This window comes from Plectropomus leopardus, chromosome 16 (assembly GCF_026936395.1).
Source record: "Plectropomus leopardus strain MGB_pleo_1.0 chromosome 16, ASM2693639v1, whole genome shotgun sequence".
NCBI lineage: Eukaryota > Metazoa > Chordata > Actinopteri > Perciformes > Serranidae > Plectropomus > Plectropomus leopardus.
Window position 1 is genome coordinate 22,589,670 of NC_142191.1, and position 24,558 is coordinate 22,614,227.

The 24,558-nt window shown below is 37.6% G+C and overlaps 1 protein-coding gene across 2 annotated transcripts in view; it reads right to left on the bottom strand.

Annotated features, from left to right (window-relative positions):
• Positions 1–101: 101 nt before the first annotated feature.
• trim67 (tripartite motif containing 67) overlaps positions 102–24,558 on the bottom strand; it is a 62,994-nt gene continuing 38,537 nt past the window's right edge. Inside the window, exons 6-13 of one of the 2 annotated variants that reach the window (XM_088089099.1) lie at positions 20,077–20,230; positions 16,261–16,341; positions 14,524–14,687; positions 14,065–14,203; positions 11,691–11,815; positions 11,372–11,550; positions 7,883–8,045; positions 102–5,565 (exon numbers count right to left, since the gene is read on the bottom strand). In XM_088089099.1, coding sequence (XP_087945225.1) covers positions 5,518–5,565; positions 7,883–8,045; positions 11,372–11,550; positions 11,691–11,815; positions 14,065–14,203; positions 14,524–14,687; positions 16,261–16,341; positions 20,077–20,230 — 1,053 coding nt within the window. In that variant the 3' untranslated portion in view covers positions 102–5,517. The remainder of the gene's footprint in view (positions 5,566–7,882; positions 8,046–11,371; positions 11,551–11,690; positions 11,816–14,064; positions 14,204–14,523; positions 14,688–16,260; positions 16,342–20,076; positions 20,231–24,558) is intronic. The other variant, XM_088089100.1, reaches the window with a different exon arrangement.

Here is a 24,558-nt window from a genome sequence, read left to right on the forward strand (position 1 = left end):
GTTACAATGCATTTCTCATATACAAACCATGTAGTCGTACAAAACATTTACATTGGCAGGAAGGGAGGGGATCATAACGGGACAGATGAGGTTAGATATTAGAAAAACAAACAATGTACACACAAGTAAAGTCCTGGCAGATGTTTTCATGAAGATACACACATACAAACACTCTGAATGGACTATGAGAAAGACCTTTTTCTCCCTTTATAAACCGTTATGTACAAGCCTTCTTGGCAGCCTCGAGAAGCTGCGCTCTAGGTGTAAACATTACTGATCTTCACAGAAAACATTTTATTTTGTTAAAGGGAAAAAAAAAAGTCGATGGATTTTGAGCGACGACGATGATGGCGAAACAAGAGGTGTTATCTGGCAGTGTGCGGCTGGGTGAGGTCACAAATTCTCACACCATTTCCTTGAAGCAGCTTTTGTGTTATTTATACATTTCAAAAAAAGAAGAGAAAATATGAAGCTTATCTGCAGCACATTGTTTTAAGCTGTAAGCAATCCGTTTTGAAGATTTTGTAGCTGGCGAGCTTCTTTTTTTGTTTTACCTGCAACCCTTGGCAGTCAACCATAGACAGTATATATAGTCAGTAGCAATTCAAAGTTTATACTGAACAACTTGAAGAGGGCAATATACAAAAGAAAATAAATATGTAATTAAATATATTTACATACTTTATAGAGTAAATAAATCTGCCATTCTTTAAGATAAATAGCTAACAGCAGTGACATGCTTTTCCCCCAGCACCATTAAATTAAATCTCACATTCATGGGTGGGTAAGTGTTGGGGTAAAGGGACATGCCATACAAGCACTCTTACAATACCATATCTAGACAGGAGTGACTACAGTGTGACTTTAAATATGTGTTTTTTGTATCCGTCACATAAAGTATTGTTCTGATATTTTAGAAAAAAAAACACTGAAAGGATTAACCTTGTTTCACCTGATACACAGTCTGACTCTCTGAACCTCCACCTAACACCTTTAGTATTCACATTTATTCCCTTCAGTTCAGATTTCCTCTGCACCATTTTGACATCAACAGCCCGCAAGACATGTAACCCCAAATCTTTCAGACTTTCAGACGAAGGAAATGGCTCCCCTCTGGTTAGATGATAGATGTCTCATTTTGCTCATGGGCCTAAAATCTATTCCTGGTTACGGAAAAGTCAACCTCTGGGGAAGGTTTTCCCCTCCGGTGTGGGAGGTGGGAGGACGGTCAGAGGGTACGGCTGAGCAGAGCAGCCAGAAAAGCTCACGTGATGCAAATGTAGGCCTGAGGCAGCGTGTCCTTATAGCATTTTTCTCTAGCAGAAAAGTGATGGCAGGGCGCTGGGGAGCGCTTCATCCCAGTGCTTCATCAAAAAAATCTGGCAGTCTGGGGCAGGTCAAGAGCACTTCCCCTTTGGCAAATAGATGTTTGCTCTCTGGGTCGAGAGGAACAGGTTCAAGTCCTGAATTTGACACTAATGCTGCATTCACGTTATGCTGGAAAGATGGTAAAAGTTCAACCTCTTGACAGTTTCAGTTGGTGGATCATGCAGAAAATACCAACTGAATTTGAAATGATTTTCATTTTAAAAATACTTTTTCATTTGGATTTTATTGCCTTGATTGGTAGCAATGAAATACTTCATCAAACTTGCAATAATAACTTTTTTGGGCCATTTGGGGGCAACAGAAAAAAACAATTCAGCAAAAACGGCACATTAAAATGCATTTGGAATTACGTTTTTGGCCAAGAGAGACACATCTTGTTCAGCTGCTGAATGCTATTTTCACCAGCTAGTCGCTAGCTGTGTCTGTCTGTCTGTCTGCTGTGTAGTGCTCTGCAGAAAATGTGCAGTGGGTTTTAGCGATTTTTCTCTGGAAACAGCTGCAGCTGAAAACAACACCTAGAAAACAACACCTAGAGGGCAGTGATAAAAGCCATTGAAAACTTCAGCATTACACCTCGTACATTATCTTAGATTTTGATTAGGAATATTTTCATTGTTGCGTTTTCCTGGTTTTAAAGGCTGCATTACTGTTAAATGATGTATTTTTCTAAATATACCAGACTGTTGTTGCTGTTCTATTATTCACCTTCACTTACTTGGTAATTGTATCCACATTACTTATGATTATTTATCAAACATGACATTGTTTAAACATTTTGTGAAAGCATCAATAGCCAACCCCCCAATACAGTCACAATGTCAGTGGAGCTCATAAAAAAAGTTTTTCTGCCTTAATAGTTATTTAATATGTAGGTTTAAAACAAAGTTTCAGACATAATGTGAATGCAGCATCGGGGTCAAAAAGACAGATAAGACACTGTAGTTGGGCTTTAGCAGACTTGAACCTAATATACCTGCTGTTCTGGGGTGCAAATGAAGAAACAATTCTGAAGTAACAGCTTCATAAATAAATACACAATCCCATCCCCATCTCCCACAAAGGCTCGATAATTATTCTCCAGTAGTATCTATTTGTTATTTAAAAAAATAACCCAAAAACAGGAAGTTAAAGAAAAAAATTTAAAGATATTATTTATTACTTGTTACTACTCTAGTGCTCTACAATTAAATTTAAAAATAAGTAACCTCAGGCTAACACATTTTAAAATATTTCTGCTGTTGTATTTGAAAATAGACCTTGTTAATTGCAGTAAGAAATACCTCCTTTAATTTTCTGTATTTCTGCTTAGTCACCTGGCATATTTAAAGTTTGTGTTGAACTGAGTACCGGTGTGATAAGTAACATTTAAGTGCTGCCTGCATTCATAATAATCTGTAAACAAATATAAACACTTGTAAAAATGTAAATGACTGCTATTTAATGTCCCTGATTAAATGTTTGAATATCATGAGATAGTTGATGATACAAGTTGTTGCTGACTTTTTTTTTCCTTTCTTAAAAGTCAGCGATTAAAGGTATGAAAAAACAGTCCCTTAATATGTAACGACAGGATTAGTTCATTGATCCTGTTGTTGCCACCATCCACCAGCAGAGGGCGAGCTGTTGTAGCAGTTGGCTTAAACATCACTCATTGCAAAGACAGTAATACAGTACGCTATTTACAATACAGCTTCAGATATTTTGTAAACTTGTTCGATGCTTAATCCATGCTTAATATAACATGTCAAAATCATAACTCACATATCAGTATTTACATTTGTTTGTGGATTTTCACTCACACGTAAACCCAGTCTTTGTATGGCAGGTGTGTTTCTCACACTCACAACATTAGAGGAAATAGAAATATTTCAGATATAATAATACATATTAAATAAATTGATTTAAAGCAAACGTCTCCATCCTCTGCTGCAGTAGTGATAAAATCTACATGGGCAACAACATCTTATATCTGTAGTCACAGTGGTTTGGCTGAATTTCAAAGCTACTGTCCTCTACAGGCTGCCGTATCTAATCCCTGATGAGAATCGTAGCAGCAGACGTAGCTTTACCTGATGTGACTTTTCAAGATCATTTTCAGCACGACACATTGAAGATGTCTGAAATCTACAGAGAGACTGAGAGATGAGCGCAGAATAAAATTACCATGAGACACCTGCACTATTCTCCTCTGCTCTTGATGTATTATAGTAGATGTTGGTCTTATAAAACAAATAAAAGTAAGGTCTGGCTCGGTTCCATTTCATTTCAGTATTTTTTTCTGACATTCATCCCTCAAGGTGGTAACATTTCCTTGTGAGACAAATGTGAGTACAGATCCTAAGAGAGGCTGCAGGAAAACCATCAAGGCGGGAAATGCTCCTGCAGGCAATTAATCAACCTTGTTCCCTCACTTTGATTAATTCAGCAGGATAAGGTGTTTGCATACCATTTTGTAGTTTTGGCAACCAAATTAACACAAAGACCCCACATTTGTATTAAATGCTGGAGGCAAATTTTCACCTCTAGCCCCACTGACAAGCCGGAGGTTTAGTCATTACTTACACTGTGCAGCCAAATATTATTCAAACCCACTGGACTTAATTTAAAATTCTAGTGGAGAACCCAAAATTTACAAAAAATGCCAAATATGTCTAGTTAAATGTAAGAAACTAGGTATAACAAGAATATACCATCCCACGGTTATATTCTTAAGTGAACCAATCAAGTTGCAATTACCGTTTACATCCGTGTCTGTGAAAATATGAATGCTTCACATGCATCTTCTCAGTGGCACAGAAGATCTACACAATCAGCACAGTTTCAAGATTAGTGTCACCAACCAAATGTTCCTCCCTCTGTTCCTGACTTATGGCATTGAGCAATAGCCAGGAAAGTGTTTTTCAAGAACATTATGATATCACAGTGAAGTTGACCTTTGACATTTTGGATATAAAAAAAAAATTTCAGCATCTCTGGTGAGCCTCTCCCTTTTATTTTATTATTAACTGAGGCGGACACACATGTAGTGTAAATAAACAGTGACGGGTAAATCACCCGTCTAGTCTACCAGAAACTCAACTAAATTCCTTCCTTTTTTTTTTTTTTTTTAAAGACGATGATAAGCCACTTCAAAATTACACGAGTAGTCTTAACCGAGACACTACTGGCTGCCAAGAAATGCACCAAAATAAGTTTAGACACCAGATCTGTCACATTACTGAAAAATGAAATGAAATCGAGCCCAATCCTTCACAGTTTTTGACCTCAGTGTGTAAACCTCTTTGACAGCAGCACCAAACAATCTTCATGCCAATTTGTATGCAGGAAAGTAAAAGAAAAGAAAAGTAAAAAAAAACAGAAAAGGCAGTGCTGTTAGAGCCAAAACTGGGACAGAAATGTGCACTGAGAGAGAGGCTTTTAAAGATTTCATGAGTGAAACATCACCGCGGTGCCACTACAACTCCTACGAAACTCTATTCATCTAGTTTTACCTTGTGAGCTGTAAAGACACCCGAGAGAGAAGCAGAGCAACAATCAGCACTGCTGAATCATTTCTCCCTCGCCTCCGAAAAGCACCTTGTTGTTGTGGACTTTTTAAAAGTGATTGTGGTGATAGTTTCTGATGGTATATCTCCAATTCAATCGTTAAAAAGCTCATAAAATCTCAAACAGAGAAACAACATTGTTTCACTGCACAGTGTGGCAATCTTCACATTGATTATGTCAAAGTGAGAGGATCGATTAGTTTGGTCTGAGGCCTCGAGGAGAAATTTCAGGCTGTATTTTCCTTTTGGTTAAAATCACTGCAAAGAACGAGCTTAAATAATAACATACGTGTTGTTAATATCCTGGTGTTTGTGAGTTTGAGTATGGCAATCCACAGTAAATCCAGTCATCTCTGTAGTGACGGCCACAAACTAGCCTAAAATAACCCACATTTTATCCCTTCGTCCCAAATTATGGAGCAGAGTTTCGCACTGAAGTGTATCCAAGACAAAGGGCACCTTGAGACGGTTGCCAGACAGGTAAATCCCACCTGATGTGACTGGAAAAGGTCCTAATGGGAGCAAACTGCACATGACATCGTTGGTTTGTATCCAGGGCACGCTCAGAGGGAGGAAGGATCTCCTACTGTTTGGTATTTTTTGGCACCTCCAGGCCTGTCAGTAAGGTGACCTGGAAGGGACAAACAGAGCGAACACTCAATGAGATGAGACTGAGGACAGGCTGTGAAGAGATCAAACTACATGAACGCCAAGCTGCATCTGGGGAACATTTGCTCAGATCCCCCGAACATTTCAGTGCACACTACTTTTGTAGGATGTCTAGATCTATGATTACTTCTACAGACATATTTGATGGGATTCCCACAAGCAAATCACAGTGCTCAAGGTGTTTTTCAACAAGCATGGTCAACCATGAGGTAAGCAAGGAGGTTCAAAAGAGAGGTCACGGTCTCAAATTACGTTACAGCATCAGGGTACACATACAGAGTGAAGTCTGGTCTGCAGTTGCTGAAAGGCTCAATAGCCAACACACTGTCACTGAACAAAAAACGTTTTTTAATAAAAGACCATAAACAAATATTTTCTGTATGCAAACATTCTGTTCTGTATTCACCATCAATTTGAGTGTAGCTAAAACTTCTGTTCGGCCGATCGCATCTAAGGAGGCTAAAAAGAGAGTACCTAAAGAGCATCTGAGCAGACACTGTCCCTTTATTTCTAGCAATTTCTGCTGTGACTCATGATCACATATGTCATACCCAAAGGTCCTCTGGGGTCAAAGCGTGTCCCAGCCTCTTCTGAAAAAGCCTTAGAGGCAAGGAGGAGGCATAAAGTATATTTAAGAGACATGAACGCTGCAGCCACATTCTGTTTTAAGCCTACACAATTTGACCCTACAATCCCTACAGCGTCCAGTACTAGTGCGAGACAAGCCCACCACTGCGACAGTTATTTGCACTCCATAACAACGCAACTTTGTAGTGAATACATTTGAGGACGTAATTCACTTTACTGGTAACATGATGTAACCCTTACCCTTATGCTTACCCTTACACTTACCGTAACCCTTACTGCCTCTCTTTTAACTTAACATTTCATAGCTAGCTATCCACTAACCTAACATTTTCTGTAGGGCTTTCCGAAAATTTGCACATGTACTGCATGTGAACAAAAATTAACCAGTCAAAGCTGAGGAGTCTCTAACTCAGCTGTCAGTCACATCAATCACTTCATGAACTGCAGTCAAACTGTCAAACTAGGCAGCACTGATCAAATATGAATCAAGATTCTGTTACTGCATTTGCCACCTTCAGTGTTTTTAGAAATAGATTTCAGTGTACTGTTAAGCTGTTAAAGGAGAAAGTTGATGACCTAACCTGCCAAATAACTGAGGAAAAAACAAGCACCCCAACCAGCTAGAATAAACTTCCTCAACTCACAGCTTGATCAAATAACCCTTATTGAGTAAAAACCCTTATTTTTTTAAATAGAGGTTACCAACTGTAGCTTTGATGTAATGCTGTCATGATAATGGAATTTCTAACTTTGATAAAATACCTTAAAAAATATCAATATTTAATACAATTTTCTATATCATGGGTAAAAACAACATTGAAGGTAAAACATTATTTTTATTAAAAGATGCATATAACAAGGCTATAACATGAAAAGGAAGATCTTTCCTAGTAGCAGAGAACAAAAAGTGACTGTAGTGAACACTAACAATAAAATGAGAATTGAAACCATTTAATATTCAGAATCGATATGTATCTATAGATATTTTTAATGGTTGCCCAAGTCTACCATATACTTACACTGTTTTATTCACTTTTTTGGGTTATAAAACAAAGAGATTATAATTGACATCAGCTGACATTCCTCTGGTTGTTCCAAAGGAGCAACAAACTTATGTAGCACAAGTTGGAAAAAGATAAAAGTGGTTTTCCACCTTAAAGTGCTCTTCCCCAATTCCCACTTTCAAGTTTAGATGTCACAAATAGACCTTGATGTTTCATTCAAGTGCTTTATTCAATTAAAAGCAGCAAAACAGACTGCAACACAGTTTGCTCCTTTAATATTTTGGAAATAATGCAACATTTAATGCTGCAACAGCAAAAGGTGCACCTGTCCTGTTACTGATGCTTGTCCTGTGTCTCAGAGCCCAGGGTGATGTTTTCAATTTGCTTGTTTAATCAGGATATTTAATTCACAGTGACATAAAAGAGGGCAAAGGCAGCAAAGGCTCACATTTGAAAACCTGAAACCAGGAAATGTTTGGCAATTTTGCTTTGATAATTATGTTGTTGATAACCTTAGTAGTTAATTATTTAATCAGTACTTCTGTATATCTGCATATTCAAGAGCGACTCCACACAGCACAACTAAATGTAAAAAATGAGAATGCAGCACTGCTGTTTTGTTTTTGTTTTGTTTTTTTTGCTTCAAGTGCTCTTTGACATGACTGAGTCATGCAAGCACGCACTGACCTGCACGTTTCTGTTGAGACTGACGGCAGGTACGAAAACCCCATCCAGGTTCTCGAAGGCAGTCGGTCCATGCTGCTCCTTGTTGATGTAGAAGGTCAGTGTGTGTTTGTTCAGATCCAACAGGATGCCCACAGTCGAGCCCTTAGTGATGCCTCCCTCGGCCCTACACACACAAACACACACATTTACACATACCGCACGTACACACAACATACAGATAAAAAGAGGTTTATTTGTGCTATATACTATACCAAAGTGATTACATGGCTACAAAAGTAACAGCATACTGTATACCCCAGTGGCTCAGTTTTAATATTTTTTTTGGATAAATGATAAACTAAGACTGATAGTTCAATACAGATACATAAATATGTGCATAACAATAAAAATACAAAAGAAAATGTGTGCAAATATTCAGCCCTTTCTCTGTCGTCATTCGTTTTACAGCTCATTAAAAAGAAGTTCAAAGTGGAGCTTCAAAACTCCACTTGTGGTGTTTAAAATATTCTTGTTTTATTCTACATATGCCATAAAGTAGGGCATGCTTGAGAGGAAAAATTAAAACATTAAAAATTTAAATCCCATAGTCAGTGATTTAGATTTTTCATCATTTTTGTCCATTAAGCTTTAACTGCCAAGCTCATCAAAACTCTTGGACTATCAGACCACATTAAAACAGTCTAATCTTTGTAGTAGCTCAACAAAAATGGAAACTTATTGAAAACTACAGGCCTTTTTTCTATCCTGAAAGAGAAGCTGGAATTGTTTTTGTTTAGAAGCTACGGTTCGAAACCACCTCTGTACACGGGACTCACATAGCCATGTTTCAAACACACTGTACCTGCCTCAGGACTGAGCGAGAGTCAGTGCTCTGAGAGAGACGGAGAAATCAATATGTGGTAAATAACACAGTGAAACAGACGTGAGATGATTAACGACATGAAAGCAAACGGCACACTGAATAAATCTGTAATCTGAAAGGACCAAGGTAGAGAGAGATAAGTCAGAGGTTTCACATTATTTCTGTGAAAGGTCGACTTTTTTTCCTGAAGTATAGACTTTTTTTATAAATAAATGTTTAATGAGGGTTTGATAGTTTCGTTGTGACACTGAGAGAGACGGTGCAGAGAGATGTTTGGATGTCTCCTGCAGGCTGCAGTCTTCCTCTACTGCTGCTCTCTGGTGTGTTTGTTAGTCGGTACTGTATGAGCCCCGAGGGTCCCTCTGTCATCCTGTGTATGTATCATTATCCTGTGTGCGTACGTGTGTGTGTGTGTGTGTGTGTGTGTGTGTGTACGTGTGCGTATGTGTGTGTGTGTGTTTGAGAGAGAGAGAGAGAGAGATGAATGTAATGATGAATGGAGGTAGAGAGTGCCTCCTGCTGTTCTTGTTGACATACAAGTTCAAAAAATGACGACCACCTCCTACAAAAGGCACACAAGTTCAAAAGTTGGCTAATTTATTGGTTAATAAATAAGTAATTAATGTTTTAAATGTCAGTAACTTCAACAATGGCTAGTGTTTACAATTCAAGTGTAGACTTAATGATGATGAATTCTTTTAGTGAATAACTTCTGAAAATGTTTAACTGAAAACTCATAAAGTGAGGAAAATATTAATAAAGGATTGTAATTTTCTCCATTAATAAGTCATAAGGTCTGCAGTCACAAATGTAAGAAATATTAATAAAGGGGTATCCCACTTTTAAATAAATAGATTTGGTTGGATTTTTACAACAATGCAATTCAAAAGTTGTTCTTATAAATGGTTTATTACTTAACAATCATGTCAATCATTGCTAAAGAACTGAGGTCAAACTGTCTAACTAGTCAGCGCTGATCAAATATAAATCAATATAAATATAAATGTTGGATACAGTTGCCCGAAATACCAAGTGCTGCCCACAAATAAAACCAGCTTTCTAATTATACAGCTAAACAATACACTAAGATATGTTTCTGAAAACATTTGAGGCTGAGGCAATGCAGTAAAAGAGATTTGATTCATATTTGATCAGCGCTTCGTAGTTTGACCACAGTTCAAGAGCAATGACTGACATAACTGACAGCTGCGTTAGAGATTCCTCGGCTCTGACTGGTTGTTTTCCTTCACATGCAGTTAGCCATTAGAAAGGAAACACAGTACGCAGATTAACTGTCTCATTTAGTGCTGTGTGAAGACAAAGACAGTTTCAGCAAATACAAAAAAAAATACTTTTCTAAAAGTTATCCATTGTAGCTTCAGTACATGATTCATCGACCATTAATGAAGCTGAATTTCAAAGTTCATTCTTGACCTTGGAGCGCTTTTGACAAAACAGTCTTAAAACTCAGTAGCTGTGCTGGAGTTCTTAACAGTATCACAAAATCTTCCACTGCAAGTGGAGTTATCAACTTTCCTTTTTTTTCCTGAAGATTGTGAGGACATCTTATCTGTGTTGCTTTAAAAACTAAGATGAAAAAGGTGACTGAACTTTCAAGCAAGAAGTCCTAAGGCTTCGCAGATGAAGACATCTAATTTAAAACCTCGCCATTTCCATGACAACTGGGTAAAGCCCATCTGCTGAGAAAATGTGTGTGGTACAATACAAAACTCCAAAACAGCCACAGGGTTGACTGTTTGAACTTACCTAACCTAACCTAACAATAAATATTCAGTTTTAACTTTAAAAACTTCTCAAAAGTGTGGATTACTAGGAAGTAAAAATCGAATATCATAAATGCTAAATACTTATACCATCTTTAAGTTATTGAACATAGACATATGATAGACATCTTGAGACCAGATGAACTATTTCAGAATTCTAAGAGTCCCTGTTTTTATTGTGTCCACACTGCAATAACCAAGAATGAGGGTAGTTGTTGTTTTGAGGGACGTTTAGCCTCTATTTCAGAGTAAGTACTCTCCCAGCACAAGAGAAACCACGAAAAGTGGATGTTGATTGGTAGAACTAATTCTGATGCAGCTGCCATTTTTAATAGCCTGATAGAGGTCTAAAAAATAGACAAAGACACAAACAACAGCTCATAACATTAAAAAATGGAAGCAAAGATGAGCAAAAGGACCGACAGAGAACTCTTTATGAGCATATGTGCGACGAGGGTAATACAACGCAATTTTGACTCGTCAAACCCAAGCAGCAACCTCCAGGGCCAAAAAATGAAGCCAACACTGAAGTGCAAAAAACTGAAGTTCATCAAATGACCACTTCAGGCTGGTTCAATAACTGTCAATCCCCATTTTAACAATGATGTGTTGAAATGCTCAACCTTTCACCACAAATAATCATGTTTACAGACAAAATAACGGGGTTGGACTCTACAAATTCTCCATCCATGATTCATGACATAACTCATCTTCTCAGTGGGCAGTTCTTCTCAGACGTTCCCAAAGTGTTTTGGTCAAAAAAAAGGCCTAATATCAGCTCTAGCTTCAATCTAAAGAATACCAATGGAGTTCAAAAACACATGTAGTTTAATGTGCACCTACCTGTTGGTGTGGGAGTTGTTATGCATGAACCAGGAGCGGTTGTTGTCCACATACATGGCCCAAGCCTTGTCATCTTTCCCCAGCATCATGTCTTTCATGGTATTGATCCTTGCCACGCCAAATGCAGGGTCCGGGTGGTTGTCATAGCGATCGATGCGGACCTCCCAGTAGTGGATGCCCTGAGATTTGGGTGGAAGTAGAATACATTTTACTAATCCGGGAGTGGAAACTCACTTTGGTCACCTGCTGACTTAAAAAAAAACCTGATCAACATATTAAAAAAAAAATCAATAAACAGATGAACAAATGTATGTTTTACTTTGGAAAAAGCAGCAGTTCCAAGCACCACACGGTCATCGTAGCTGCTACAGGTGACTGTCTGGTTTTCGTTGTTCAGAACGATGTCTCGATGAGCTGTAGTCGGGTCAAAGGAGAACCAAGCCACTGTGGGGAGGAAACAACAGTTGGTCATGATGAAACATCTGCCTGCTAATAGTCATTTTTGGAGTTATTAAGAAAGGCCGAATAAGTTCTGAAAGCCGGTGCCACCGTTCAGACCCCTGTGACAAAACTACAACCTTACCTACTGCTACTACTTACCTACACAAACTGTTTTCACACTTTTGTTCTCCAGAGCATGCAGTGATGTCATTTTACCAGCTTTGAATCATGCTGTCGGTGCTCATTAATCAGTTTTTTTATTTTGCCACACTGACCAACAAAAAATGCTCCATTTCTTTTTATTCAAATCTAACGCTCTTTTATAACGATGATGTTTTTGTTAATCATTACAATTGTGCTTTTGTCTGTAGAAATTTGATTCTTTTTTTTGGTCACAGTATCAGCAATTGACTGTTGTGAATCCACATTTTTCAAGGTTTTGTAATTGAGGAAACTAAAAGAAAATGGCAAATGTACACTTTGTAACTGCCTTAACAGATTAATTTTAATGAACCAGAAATAATTAAGCCTCTCGTCAACCAGATGGTAAATTTGATTGATAATATAATAGACTTCATGAAAAATAAAATAACTAAAAGTAAAATTATAACAATATATATAATAAATATATATAATACATTGGTTAACACATGTTTTAACAGTTTGTTTGTCTCAGCCTTCAGAGTGTGAGTGAGTTTAGCTGCAGGGTAAAAACCCACATACACAATAAAGGCTGAAACATCAGGGGAAACATTTACTATCAAGGCCAGAGGATGGAAATGCTTCATCAGCAAGCTATAACCATATGCTGCATCGCTGACTAAACTGTGGCACATACAATATCTAGCCACACAACACACATAAACAGGATTATACCACAAATTAAAGACATTGTACATAAAAATCAGTGTTTGTTTGGCAGCCACAGCCTCTTTCGCCTGCTCATTTACTCATCATGCCAACAATCAACAGTCACATCCCATAATTTCTTTTCTCTGTGTAGCTGTGGGAAGCTACAGTCCTCGAGGAAAGAGAGGGAGGAGGCGATGATGGGCGAGAGAAAAAAAAGAGGACGAGTTGGCAAAGACAGAAAGATGAGAGAGAGAAAGAGAAAGAGGGCGGGAGGGATGAACGGTTATCAGTCAGAGAACAGACTAATGTCCATTGTTGTTAGCGGCTGGCAAAGTGAGACAGTGTGTCTCAGTGTGACTGTCCACACTCATCCCACTGTGGTCATGGGCGATTTTGTCATCGTCCATTTTTTCCTCCTTCATTCTCTGACTCCTTTTTCTGCATTTGTTTTCTCTCACTTCCTTTACCCTCCTCTGCTTTTTTCCTTCCTTTTCTTTCTTCACTCTACAGTTTTTCTTTCTAATCTATTCTCTTTTTGTATTCTTTGCTTTCCTTCTCACTATCTCCATTTATTTTTATATTTATTTTTTTCTATTCTTTACTTTCCCATGCATACTTTTTCCACCCCTTTCTCTCCTTTCCTTTTCTTACATATTTTCTTTTCCTTCTCTTTCATTCATTAACTCTTTTGCCCTCCTTTCTTATGTTTGCATTACTTCCCTTTCTTTCTTAACTACTCCTCTTTTGCCATCCCTTTGCCTCAATGTCTTCCTTTTCCCTTTTATCTCCCCTCCTGTCTTTCCACCTCCAGTCCTTTCCTCTTTTTTCTCTTTCCTTCCCTCTACTTTAAAGAAAAGAAAGGCCCTTACTTTTCATCCAATCTCCTCTTCTTTTCTCTTGTCAAAGTCCTGTAGTTTAAATCAATATATGCTTTTTATTTTTCTATCTTAACCTAACAAAAACCCTCCAGACCCATCCCCTAAGAAGCTTTTCTTATCAATTTTACATGTTTTTACTTTACAGATATACTATGCACGACTTTTCTTTAGAAAAAGATGGTAACGAGGTGTCAACATAAGCAGCAGGCATCAAAGAGAAACAGCACTGAGGAAAAGGCACATATAGCGAGGCAAAACGGCTTCTGGAGTTGGCTTTTACTTTCAAATTTGCTGGCAAGAGCTTTTACATACCATAACCAACAACCTTGCATAGTACACCTTTAATTTGTCATGAAACCTGTTTTCGCAAAGATCACCACAAACAAAACTGTTCAGTTGGGAAACAAATCAAGATAATCAAAAATAAATTATTCCACAGGAGACCTATATTATTCTTTTGCAGCCACTCAGAGTCAATCTGGCAAGCTGGGTGGAAAGTTAAAACACACACACACAGCTTACCATCAGAGGTCTTCAGCACCACAGTCTTGCTGTACGGCCCCACACCGATGGCATTGTAGGCTTTCACCCTGGCGTTATAGGAGCTGTTAAAATGGAGGCCATCCACCGTACACACCGTCTCCTTCCCCACATACACCTCCTGAGGGCACACACAAATGCAGATTAAGCGCATGCATATGTATGTTCACTGCTTAAACACATACGATAAGAGGGTACATGGACACAGTATTAGTCATGGCGAGTGCCCACACACTTAAAATGCATGCTTACTGATGCTGCACATACAGTATATCAAACACACACAAACTACCATCTGAGCAGCATATGGATAATTACTAACAAAATAAAAAAGAAAGAGAAGCTACATGTGCAGGTTTGAATAGATTGGCAGAGCGGCAAGTCTCCATTTTCCACACAGTGCATATTCTGACACAGTACAGGTTTTTGTGAGGCACCGACCCTGTACTGTCCTCCGTTGCCGTCGTCCAGCTCCAGGATGTAGCCCTCAATAGGGCTGGCAGGGGGCGTGGTTACCCTCCAGGCCAGGGTGGCACTGTTGTTCCTGGTGCAGCACTTCTCCAGCTGAAGGAGAGGAGCCGCCGGCACTGCGGGTCCAGACTCCACTGTGGGGAGAAATAGATGGATGAGACATAGAGATTGTAATTGGGGGCAGATGAGGGGCGTGAGAGGATGGAGGGATGAAAAGGTGGATGGATGAAGAGAAAAGGGAGACACACAGGGTGATGTCATCAGCTGGCTGGTTGCCTTTAAACAAAAGGGAGGGAGAGAAAAAGGAGCTTTAATGTGGATCTGGTGGCAGATTAAAAAGAAAAAAGAGCCTTAAAGGTGAAAGAGCTCCGGGTTTATTTACAGGGCAACAGCTGGGAATCAGTGTAGGTTTTATGTAGGCCATGTGAGGACATTATACACTTATCCAAGTAGCAATGCAAGTGGGCCATAGGGTTAGACTGATATGAGCTTTAGAAACGTGTTGGTGTTGTGAAATCTTCCTGTAGCAATTACTTTAATACTATATGGTTCATTTCTTACCTTACAAATTATTTCCGTGTGTCTTTTGATACAAACTACCTATTGAAAATTAGACGAATGATATAGTGTAAAATTTGCTAATTGCTTGATTCAGAACAGGATTCTCAGCTGGTTAAAAAAGTTAAGAGGGGTGAACAAGCATCTTTACAAATTATTTATCTAATAAAAAGATATATCAATCTAACCCTTGTGGTGGTAAAATTGAGCAAACAGGGCACAATTGCATTCCAAAAAGGAGCTGAAACAAAAACTGACAACAACAGGGTAAAAATAACCGACTGAACACACACGAGGAGATCTCAGGGAGATGAAGTCTGCTTCATTCATCGTTTCTTTATTTGTTATCTGATCTTTCTAGACAAAATAAGAAGTGGTGAAGACACACAAGAAAGGCAGCAATCACAACAGAGGGACCAACATAGCAAGAGTCGATGCATTATTCCGTGCACATATAGACCCTGTTTATCAATATCAATATCCTTCACAGCATTTGTGGCCAAAGTAGTTCTTTGATTCATGCACAACCACAAGATGATGATTATTTGTTGCTGAATTAAGTATAACATAGATATCCTATTAATCTATTAATAATTGAAAGATTAATTATTTGAAAGAAAAATAATATATATATTAAATTGTAAATGGTATCTCATGAATTGTATAATTTGCGGCAGGATATTTTTTAGTATACTGTGCTTTAAATCCATTTTTTTTTACATACTATTCTTAAAATGTATTGTATTCCTTAAATTTATTTTTTTATTTAATATAAAAATGCAATAAAAGACAATATAGAAGAATGGCAAAAATAAGTATATATATTAAAAAAATCAAAGAATAAGTGATTATTGACAAGCATAGGAAACAGAGAAGTACTTTCGGCAACAAATCTTTGTAACTTTTCTGTAATTTTGGAAAGCATTGTGTCCCAGTGTTCCAGTGAAGGCAGCACTATTCTGCAGAGGTGCCATTCATTGGAGAGGAGCTGGAAAACAAAAACCATGCAGAGGAAAAAGATCAAGTAGATGCTGTGGGGGACAAAAAGACTGGTGAGTTTTCAACAATAATCAGGGGCTGAGGGACGAGGAAGGAGTGACAAATAAACTCAAGGAAGGAAAACAGAGGTTCAGTGAGTCTCTGAAATACCTCCTGGGCTCTCTGTCTCCATCTCAGCCTCATCACTGCCTGCTGCCTGCATTTGTTTCAATAACGGTTTCTCCTGCACATCTGGAAATATGACGTTGGAGTGATTGTTTTAATACAGGAGCACATGGACAGAGGACAGAGGATGGTATTAAGCAGCTGGAACGTACAGTGAGACCAGTGGAGAGATTTACATTAATTGCATTAGAAAGATGATAAGGTCCATGGTCACTGAAGCAGTTGAGTGTGTAACCAGATGATACCAAAGTCACGCAATGCACACATACACACGGATGTGTAAATCTCATGATTTTCAGCACGTACTACTGGTTTGTAAGTTAGACTGTAATAATTCATTAACACTTACTATATCAGGTCATTTAGAAAGATGACGTTTACATTGTATTTTCTTCAATGTAAAACGTAGTGCCATCTTCATATTACAAAACAAGAGGTTTACACCCAAATATCTCATTAAATATGAAAACTCTACTATACAGAGACATCAAAGTGCAATCATGAGTGTGCTTGGTGCTTTTTTCATGAATGAGTGTATCTCAACTTGATTTATGTTTTAGACACTACAAAAGGCACTTCTACATCAAGCGCCAAACAACAGAAAATGAGCAATTACTTTTGTAACATTTCCTTCAGTAATTTTCTTATACAGTCTGTTTCTTCATTTCATAGTTCCTGTTCTACATTTTACTGAACATACTAATTACTAAGCTTCAAGGGAATTTACCATTAATCTAAATCTCAAACACAGAGTACAGTATTAAAATGACAAATTCTTAAATCTTCCTTTAGTTTTTACCACATGTGAGATATAAATCATTACAAGAAATATGCCAGTTTTAAAATGTATACCCAGTGTTGCATCAAAGATGTGAAAATATGAAATACACTATTCATTCATTATAGTTATTTTTTAAGAAAATTAATTCGATAAAGAAAGCTAAAACCTATAATTTTGTTTTTTGCTGTTAAAAGCACTGTTTTATAATATATCAAAAGGTCCTATGTGACAAAGTGAATGCAGCAAGAATAGAACAAAAAGCAGTAACCCTGCACAAAATTGAACAGGGCTGCAGCTACCACTGAGGACACTGCCATCATGTCCTTAGCAACTTCTCAGGGATTCAGGGGGTTACATTACATTTTTTTTTTTTTTTTAATTTTACACTCCCTAAACTTAATTTTGAGGATAGACTTACTACCAAAGTATATACATGCTTTGTAACAGCATTTAGACCTTTATGTTGGGAAATAAAAGCATCATCCTTTCACTTATTTCCAACTAATTTCCTCAGAAGTTTCCTTACAAGAACTATGTAATCTGGTGACAATTACACAGGAAACAGAGAAACTTCTGAGGCTTTATTATTAGAGTTTAGTTAGTTCATCAGCAGCTGTTGATTTATCGAGGATATCAAACCTTACTATAAAACAATCCAGAGCAACTCATTCTGCTCAGATGACCATTGATACAATGATGAGGAATAATTTCAGGCTACTTCTGAACCAGAACACCTCCGACACTGTGGCGTAGCTCAGGATGTCAAAGATTAAAAATCAAAGACATTAAATCAAATTAATGTCATTAATGTATCTTTGATCTTGATCACTTTGTTTGGGATGATCATTAGGATGTGAATGTGAGAAAATGTAGGGAAAGATTTTGTGTCACTTTGAACACAAAAGAGACAACAAAATCTCCACTACTACTTAGAAGTGTATTTGGATTTACCTAACCGGAGCTAAAATTAGACAAAATTACTATTCAAGTACAACTGAAGCAGAACCATGACCTTGTAATATTTGTAGTGAATCACAATATATTTAGAATAAACACTGTATTAAAACTCATTAAGTAAACAAAATATTGCATGTAATGGAAATTCCTATGAATAGCAAGCACTATTTAGTATTTTACAAAGGTTGAATCTACATTTCCAAAGGAAAACACCTGATCTTTACTGACTCGGTGGAGCACTATCAAAATAAAATATGCATAGTGCTGATTACATATTTAATGTACATTAACAATACATCTGGGTAATCTCTGAGACTGCAGCGGAATTAATGTAAAGGAGGCTGTGTTTACTCATGCACGCCAAGTGGTTGCTGGGTAGCAACAGCCAATGAATAGCTAATCAGTTGTATACATTGCTGTTCATCTTCAAGAAAGCTCAGAAGGGAAGAGCAACAAAAAATAAATGTTGTTTATTGCTTGTCAAGTATATTACTGAGGGGCATTTTTTTCTTGCTTAATGTCAAGGATGTTTGTTTGTGCATGTCAAGATGATTAACAGCGCCCATTTAAAGGGACACTCCAATGATTTTATACATGAAGTTCAGTTCATAAGGAGAGATTTATCTTCTCTGGTAATGAAGGAAGATTTTAAACGTCTGAGAAAATAATCTGTGGGCGTTTAAAAAGCAGGAGTAATTTCAGCATAATGAGAAGAGCAGGAAACCCTCCCCTGACTATTAAGTGTTCAAGCATTATTCCAAGATGGTTATCCCCTCTGCTAGCCTTGTAATTGCATAATTTAATCAGCCTAAATTAGCTACTTTCTTGGTGTTAAAGGGGACCTATTATACTCGTTTCAGGCTCCTACATGCTTTTTGGGTTTCTAATATAATATGTTTACATGCTTCAATGTTAAAAAGAAAACCTGTATTCACCCTCTTTCTGAAGCGTTCTGTTTCAGCACCTGTATCTTTAAGCTAAAAAGGAGTCGGTGTTTCCAGGTCTGCCACATCTCGGCGTCTCTGCACTGTCTCTGCAGCCGAGGAATGACTTTATCGGAGAATAGTGCCACTTTTTACCTTGAAAAATTACCAATAACAGCTTCTCAACAAATCAAGTAGGAATATGATCGAAAAATTTGGGAGAAACGAATAACATCTGCAACCAAGATTATATGTTTCCCTGACGTTAGCATGCAGTTTCATGTAGCAGTGTAGGCTGCGTAATGCAGCACTTGCAGTAGCGTGTCCTGAGTGGTTGACCATAGAAACCACTATAACGTCATAGTGTAGCCAGAGTAGAAAACTTCGGGAAACAGTGTATCCAAAATGATGTGGAATCTCAACTTTTTTGCTCACAGGATTGACTTTTTTATATACATATTTATCATTATTTGAAACTTGTTGTTGAAACATGTTTTATTTTAACCTCAGTTATTGTAGCACCATATATAAGACACGAAATACAGAAAAGCAAAAAAAGGTCCCCTTTGAAATTAATTACATGGATATTAATAATTTTCATTTTAGATTAAATTAAAATGTTACCCGCAGCAATGGACAGCTTTGCAATCATTTGCGGATAACGGTTTGTTGGCACTTGTATGGTGATTCTTTTCACCAAGTGAGAGATATTGTCACTTGGAGATATCAATATGATGTTAACGCAGCATAATGACACAGCTGAGTCGCATTATGAGTAACCTAGAAAGCATTGTTTTTGTAGCCCATACTGTGGACTATAAGTCAGGATATCTCAGTCTCACCTTTGGCTGTTCTCTCAAGCCCCCCCCTCTTTATGAGCTCAGTGCTAAATCGATATATAGCTTATGTTGTATTGACATTTGTTTAAATACAACAAATGTTTATACAGAGAAGTTAGAAATGTAATTAGTTGATGAAACAAATGAATAGAAATTAGACTGAAGGGCATATAGTGCAGAGACACATTACATGATATATAATCTAAGAGAACCATATAGTCATGACTCAAATGTAGTTGTAAAATGCATCATAAAACAGGATAAAAAATTGAATGCGAAGTGTGTGCTCTTTTGTGATCACCTTTGCCCTGGCAGAAGTCCAGCTGCAGGATGGTTTGGAGTAGCGAATCGGTGTTCAGGGTGAGGTCAAACTCAGGGCCTACTTTTGGCTCCAGGGCCCCTTTCACCCACTGGTCCTGAGACGATGTCACCCGCTTGATTAGAGCATCTGAGATCTGAACACATACACAAAGGCAAGTTAAGGCGTGCAGACATTAAAACCACACATGTACACAGTGATGAAAAGACAGTCATACAAACAGGAAATTAGAGTATCTGCATTCAATATGTGCATTTAAATATGTTTGCGATGATATCCTCCCTGCATACTGTTGGAGTATGCAAGTATATGATGCAATGTTCATGTTCATGTTCATTCCTTATTTCCTGTTTATTCCTTATATGGTCATGTTTATTCCTTACATAAAAAGACAAGATATAGTATCGCAATAACTCAATGTTCTGGATGACAGTTTAACGTTCTGTATGATAATCTAACCTTTGAGGTCAGCAGTGTGAGTGAACGCATGACGTGAGAAGAACTTGATACTTGGAGATATGAAGAGGAGATGTGCAGAATGGATGTGGGTCAAAAGGGCGTGAGTGTGTGGTATCTATGATGTTGTTCAACAGGACACCAAGCAAGGACAAAAAAAATTCCTAATAAGGGATTGTCCTTGAGGTTGACCAATCCAAAAATGATGCCATGCCGAAAGGGGGGCCAGTTAAGGAGGGGAGCCAACCAGAAGATGATTCTACCTTCATTCACATTTCCTCATTGTAATAGTATAAAAGACTGGATCAGGGAAAGACAGGTTGTCAGAATGCAGGCTGACCCGCTGATGTTGTTGGCTAGGGAGAGGCATTTCTGATCCAGAGCTCTGTAACTGCTTACTGCTTGTTGTTTGAAAAGATTCACTAAAGGTTCGAACTTATAATTCTAAATTCTGTGTGGACATTCACTCATTTGCTGTTTATTGAGTTGCTTTTAAGAATTCTGAACATAGCGCTCACCCTGTGAGGGTGAGAGTTTTTTCTATTTGCAGCAATCAAGAGAAAAACTCCTTCAATACAGAGCAGCTTCTCTATGCTGGGTTCAGTTCCATTAGCCTGGCTTTATTACATTGTGTCTGACAAGTGAAATGAGGCAGGCATTAGTGCAATTCAAATATTTAAGGCTAAGAATTAGACCTCTCTTCTGCTCCACTGCCTCAGGAAAAAAAAAACTAAATGAATACATTACATTAAACTACACTTTACTGCAAAAAAATTGGGTGCCATCTTCTTGAAAACATGACCTAAATCTTTGGAAATTCATCCTCTAGCATTATAAATTGCTTCATTTAGCTTCATTTTAGATCAGTTCAAACTGCATTCTAGTATTTACAAATGTTTCTGAACTGACTAACACAGATATCTACCTTTGATTCCTATAAGAGCCGCCAGTTAGGATTTAGGTGCTGGAAACCATAAGGAACCACATAATCAATACAATATAAAATATTCAGATGAAATGGAAGCAAGGGGATGTATGTGTGTGTGTGTGTGTGTGTGTGTGTGTGTGTGTGTGTGTGTGTGTGTGTGTGTGTGTGTGTGTGTGTGTGCGCGCGCGCACGCCTCCCTCAGGAGTGTCTTTGATCTTTATTTCATCTCTCCCCCTCACCTTACTCTATTTCTCTCTTGCTATCTCTCTCCAGGAAGACTAATGATTCATAACTAGTAAGCAGAGCTGCTAGAATTTCATCTCATATCATTCAATAGAAATCGAAACAGCCATAAATATAGCTAAGGGGATGGAACTTTAAAACACCATGTGTTTTTTTTAAATGTTTTTGCTCTCTGTAAATTTTTATATTTCTTCTTCTTTGACATTTAACTTTTTTAAATTTGCTGTTTGGGGTCCCATATAACTGTTGACTATGAGACAATCATTAGTATTATTATATTATTAATAAATTATTAATTATTATAGTATATTAACAAGTTGTCCTTATCTTATAACCCTATTAAAACGAATTATGTAGCAGGATGACTGCAGGTCTCAGACACTAAATCTGATGCTTTTTCATAGCTAGATATTTAACTAAATTATTTAAACCAAATTTCATTAGTTTTAATGGTAGGAAAGATTTGCAACATCAGAAATGTGGACTTTCACTCAAAAGAGCTAAGCTCATTTTGACAAGAGGAAATTAAAAGATGAATAAATTAAATTATATAAAATGTCCATGGAAATTAAATTCAAATTTAACACTAGAGATTTAATGGCTTTTAAGGCCTAATATTTGTAAAACTGATTTTAAGACATTTTAAGACTTTTTGAGGACCTGCAGACACCCTGTGTAGAAAAAAAAATCAAGTGGTGACCCTTTCTGATGCTGCAAACTGGGCTTACACATTTGATGAAGGTGACAAAATTTGGAAATGATAATAAAACATAGCTAATATTAATATTAATATTAATTTACATGAGTCATGAGTAAACAAATATACTGTATATTCATTTTGGTTTTATATTGGTTTGTTTGTTTTTATCAAAAACAAATTAACAGACAAAAAAATGAACAATATCTTATACATTATCATGATACTTGTGTTTGGGTGAATTAGACAGCAGAGAAGTACAAAAAAGAGGGATTCAAATCGACTTTTTTGGTATGTGGAAGGGGACTTGCAGTCAACATCTATCGCAAATATAAAGCAAATAAAAACCAAATAAAAACCAACTGTATTTAACCTTTTTTTTACAGCTGGGTCACTGACACTCTAAAGAGAAATAACGTTTTTGTCATCAGTTTAACATCATTTTAACAAGCAATTCATAAAACAAGGAGAGGTCATGAAGTACAGTAACAGCCGGACAAAACAATGTTAGGTACGTTTTTTGACGCCTTACCCCAAACATAAGATCAAAACATCACTCTTAGGTCTTTCTACTAAGCAGGTGCACATCACATTTGACTTTTCTCAGTTTGACCTCACAATACACAGATCAATAACTATTGATCGGCCACCGAGCATCTGAGCCTGCTGATAACTGAACATGCCGGGTCAATTAAAAATAGATCAGCTGCAGTATTAGCGAAGCAAATCAGATACATCCTGTGTTACTGTGTGTGTGTGTGTGTGTGTGTGTGTGTGTGTGTGTGTGTGTGTGTGTGTGAATGCAGGCACGCATGTGTGTTGTTATTCTCAGTCTTCCTCCTCTGACTGTGCTGAGTTTTTGTAGCTGTAGCTGGCTTCAAAAACATCTGAGGCTCCCTGCAAAGCTGATTTCTCGTCCTCCTGCTTCCTTTTTTCTTTCAACTTTCTCATTTACCATTTTGGCTGCAAATAATTCAGGAAGAAGTTGATTTGTTATCTAAAGTAAGACCCCATACCATGTCTTGTGTATGAGCTCTGAAAGTTAAGTCTTAAATTAAGTAGTTTTTAAAGAGAAGCCTGCTGTTTGTTTATCTTCTCCATGATAAACAGCGATTCCCCTGCAGAGATTAAAACCAAGAATTCATTTCGCCACAGCATGATATCATTCTGCTTTGTGTTTTGTATCATTTTAGATTTGGTTATGGTAACTTCAGGGACACTGTTAATAATGAACAGATAAAACAATCCCAGACTTAATGACCTTTCATTTGCTTTTAGACATCGTAATGACCTGCCTGGGGAGATCAGGGATGCAAACTGTCTCGCTGTCTTTTTTAGGATTGCTTTTGGGTCAATTTTGCCTATATTTTATGGCATTTTAGTTCATCCTAATCGAAATGTTTTACTATGTGTTGTAGTTATTTTCAGTCTTGATGTTTTTAAATGTGTAAATCACTTTGTAACTGTGTTTTGAAGGCACTATATACATGAAGCTTTAGCATTATATATTATTCATTTTAATCTTTCATATAAACTGTAGGATTACATGTGAGAAAAGTTGTGCTGCGCGAACTGTTGCAGAATGGTCTGAGCCGGGAAAGGAGGTAGTAACAGCCCCGAAATTAGGCCTGTGTAAAACCGTAAAGCCGAATAGATGTGACGTTTTGACGACGTGTTGTGCTAACTCAGAGAAGAACATTGACCCTAAAGGTCCACTAATTGAGGAAAACAGTGAGATTCGGGCATTTCTTATCCTCTGAGCAGAGGATGAGATCAGCCACCATGTAACAGAGACCAGAATGATTGTTACTGACATGTTATGCCATTGTTATTGTTTAGATAGCTTTGCAGAAATATATGCTATATGCGACAATAGAGGCTGATGCTGTTGTGTCAACCGTCACAGCACTGGTCCTGCAGATGTTTTTTAAAACCACACACTGGAATGTTGCTGCTGTTGTTTGGTTCTGTGTAAACATGTAAAGTAGGCATGAAGAAGGGACTAAGTAACAGCCCTAAAGCACCAACTCTGTGTAAAAATGGCTTGTGATTATCATGAGACCAATGCTGTAAGGCCGAAGCTCTGTCCCTGAGACAGAGGCACACACACAGTGACAGGGCTAACTGTAAGCATTATTAA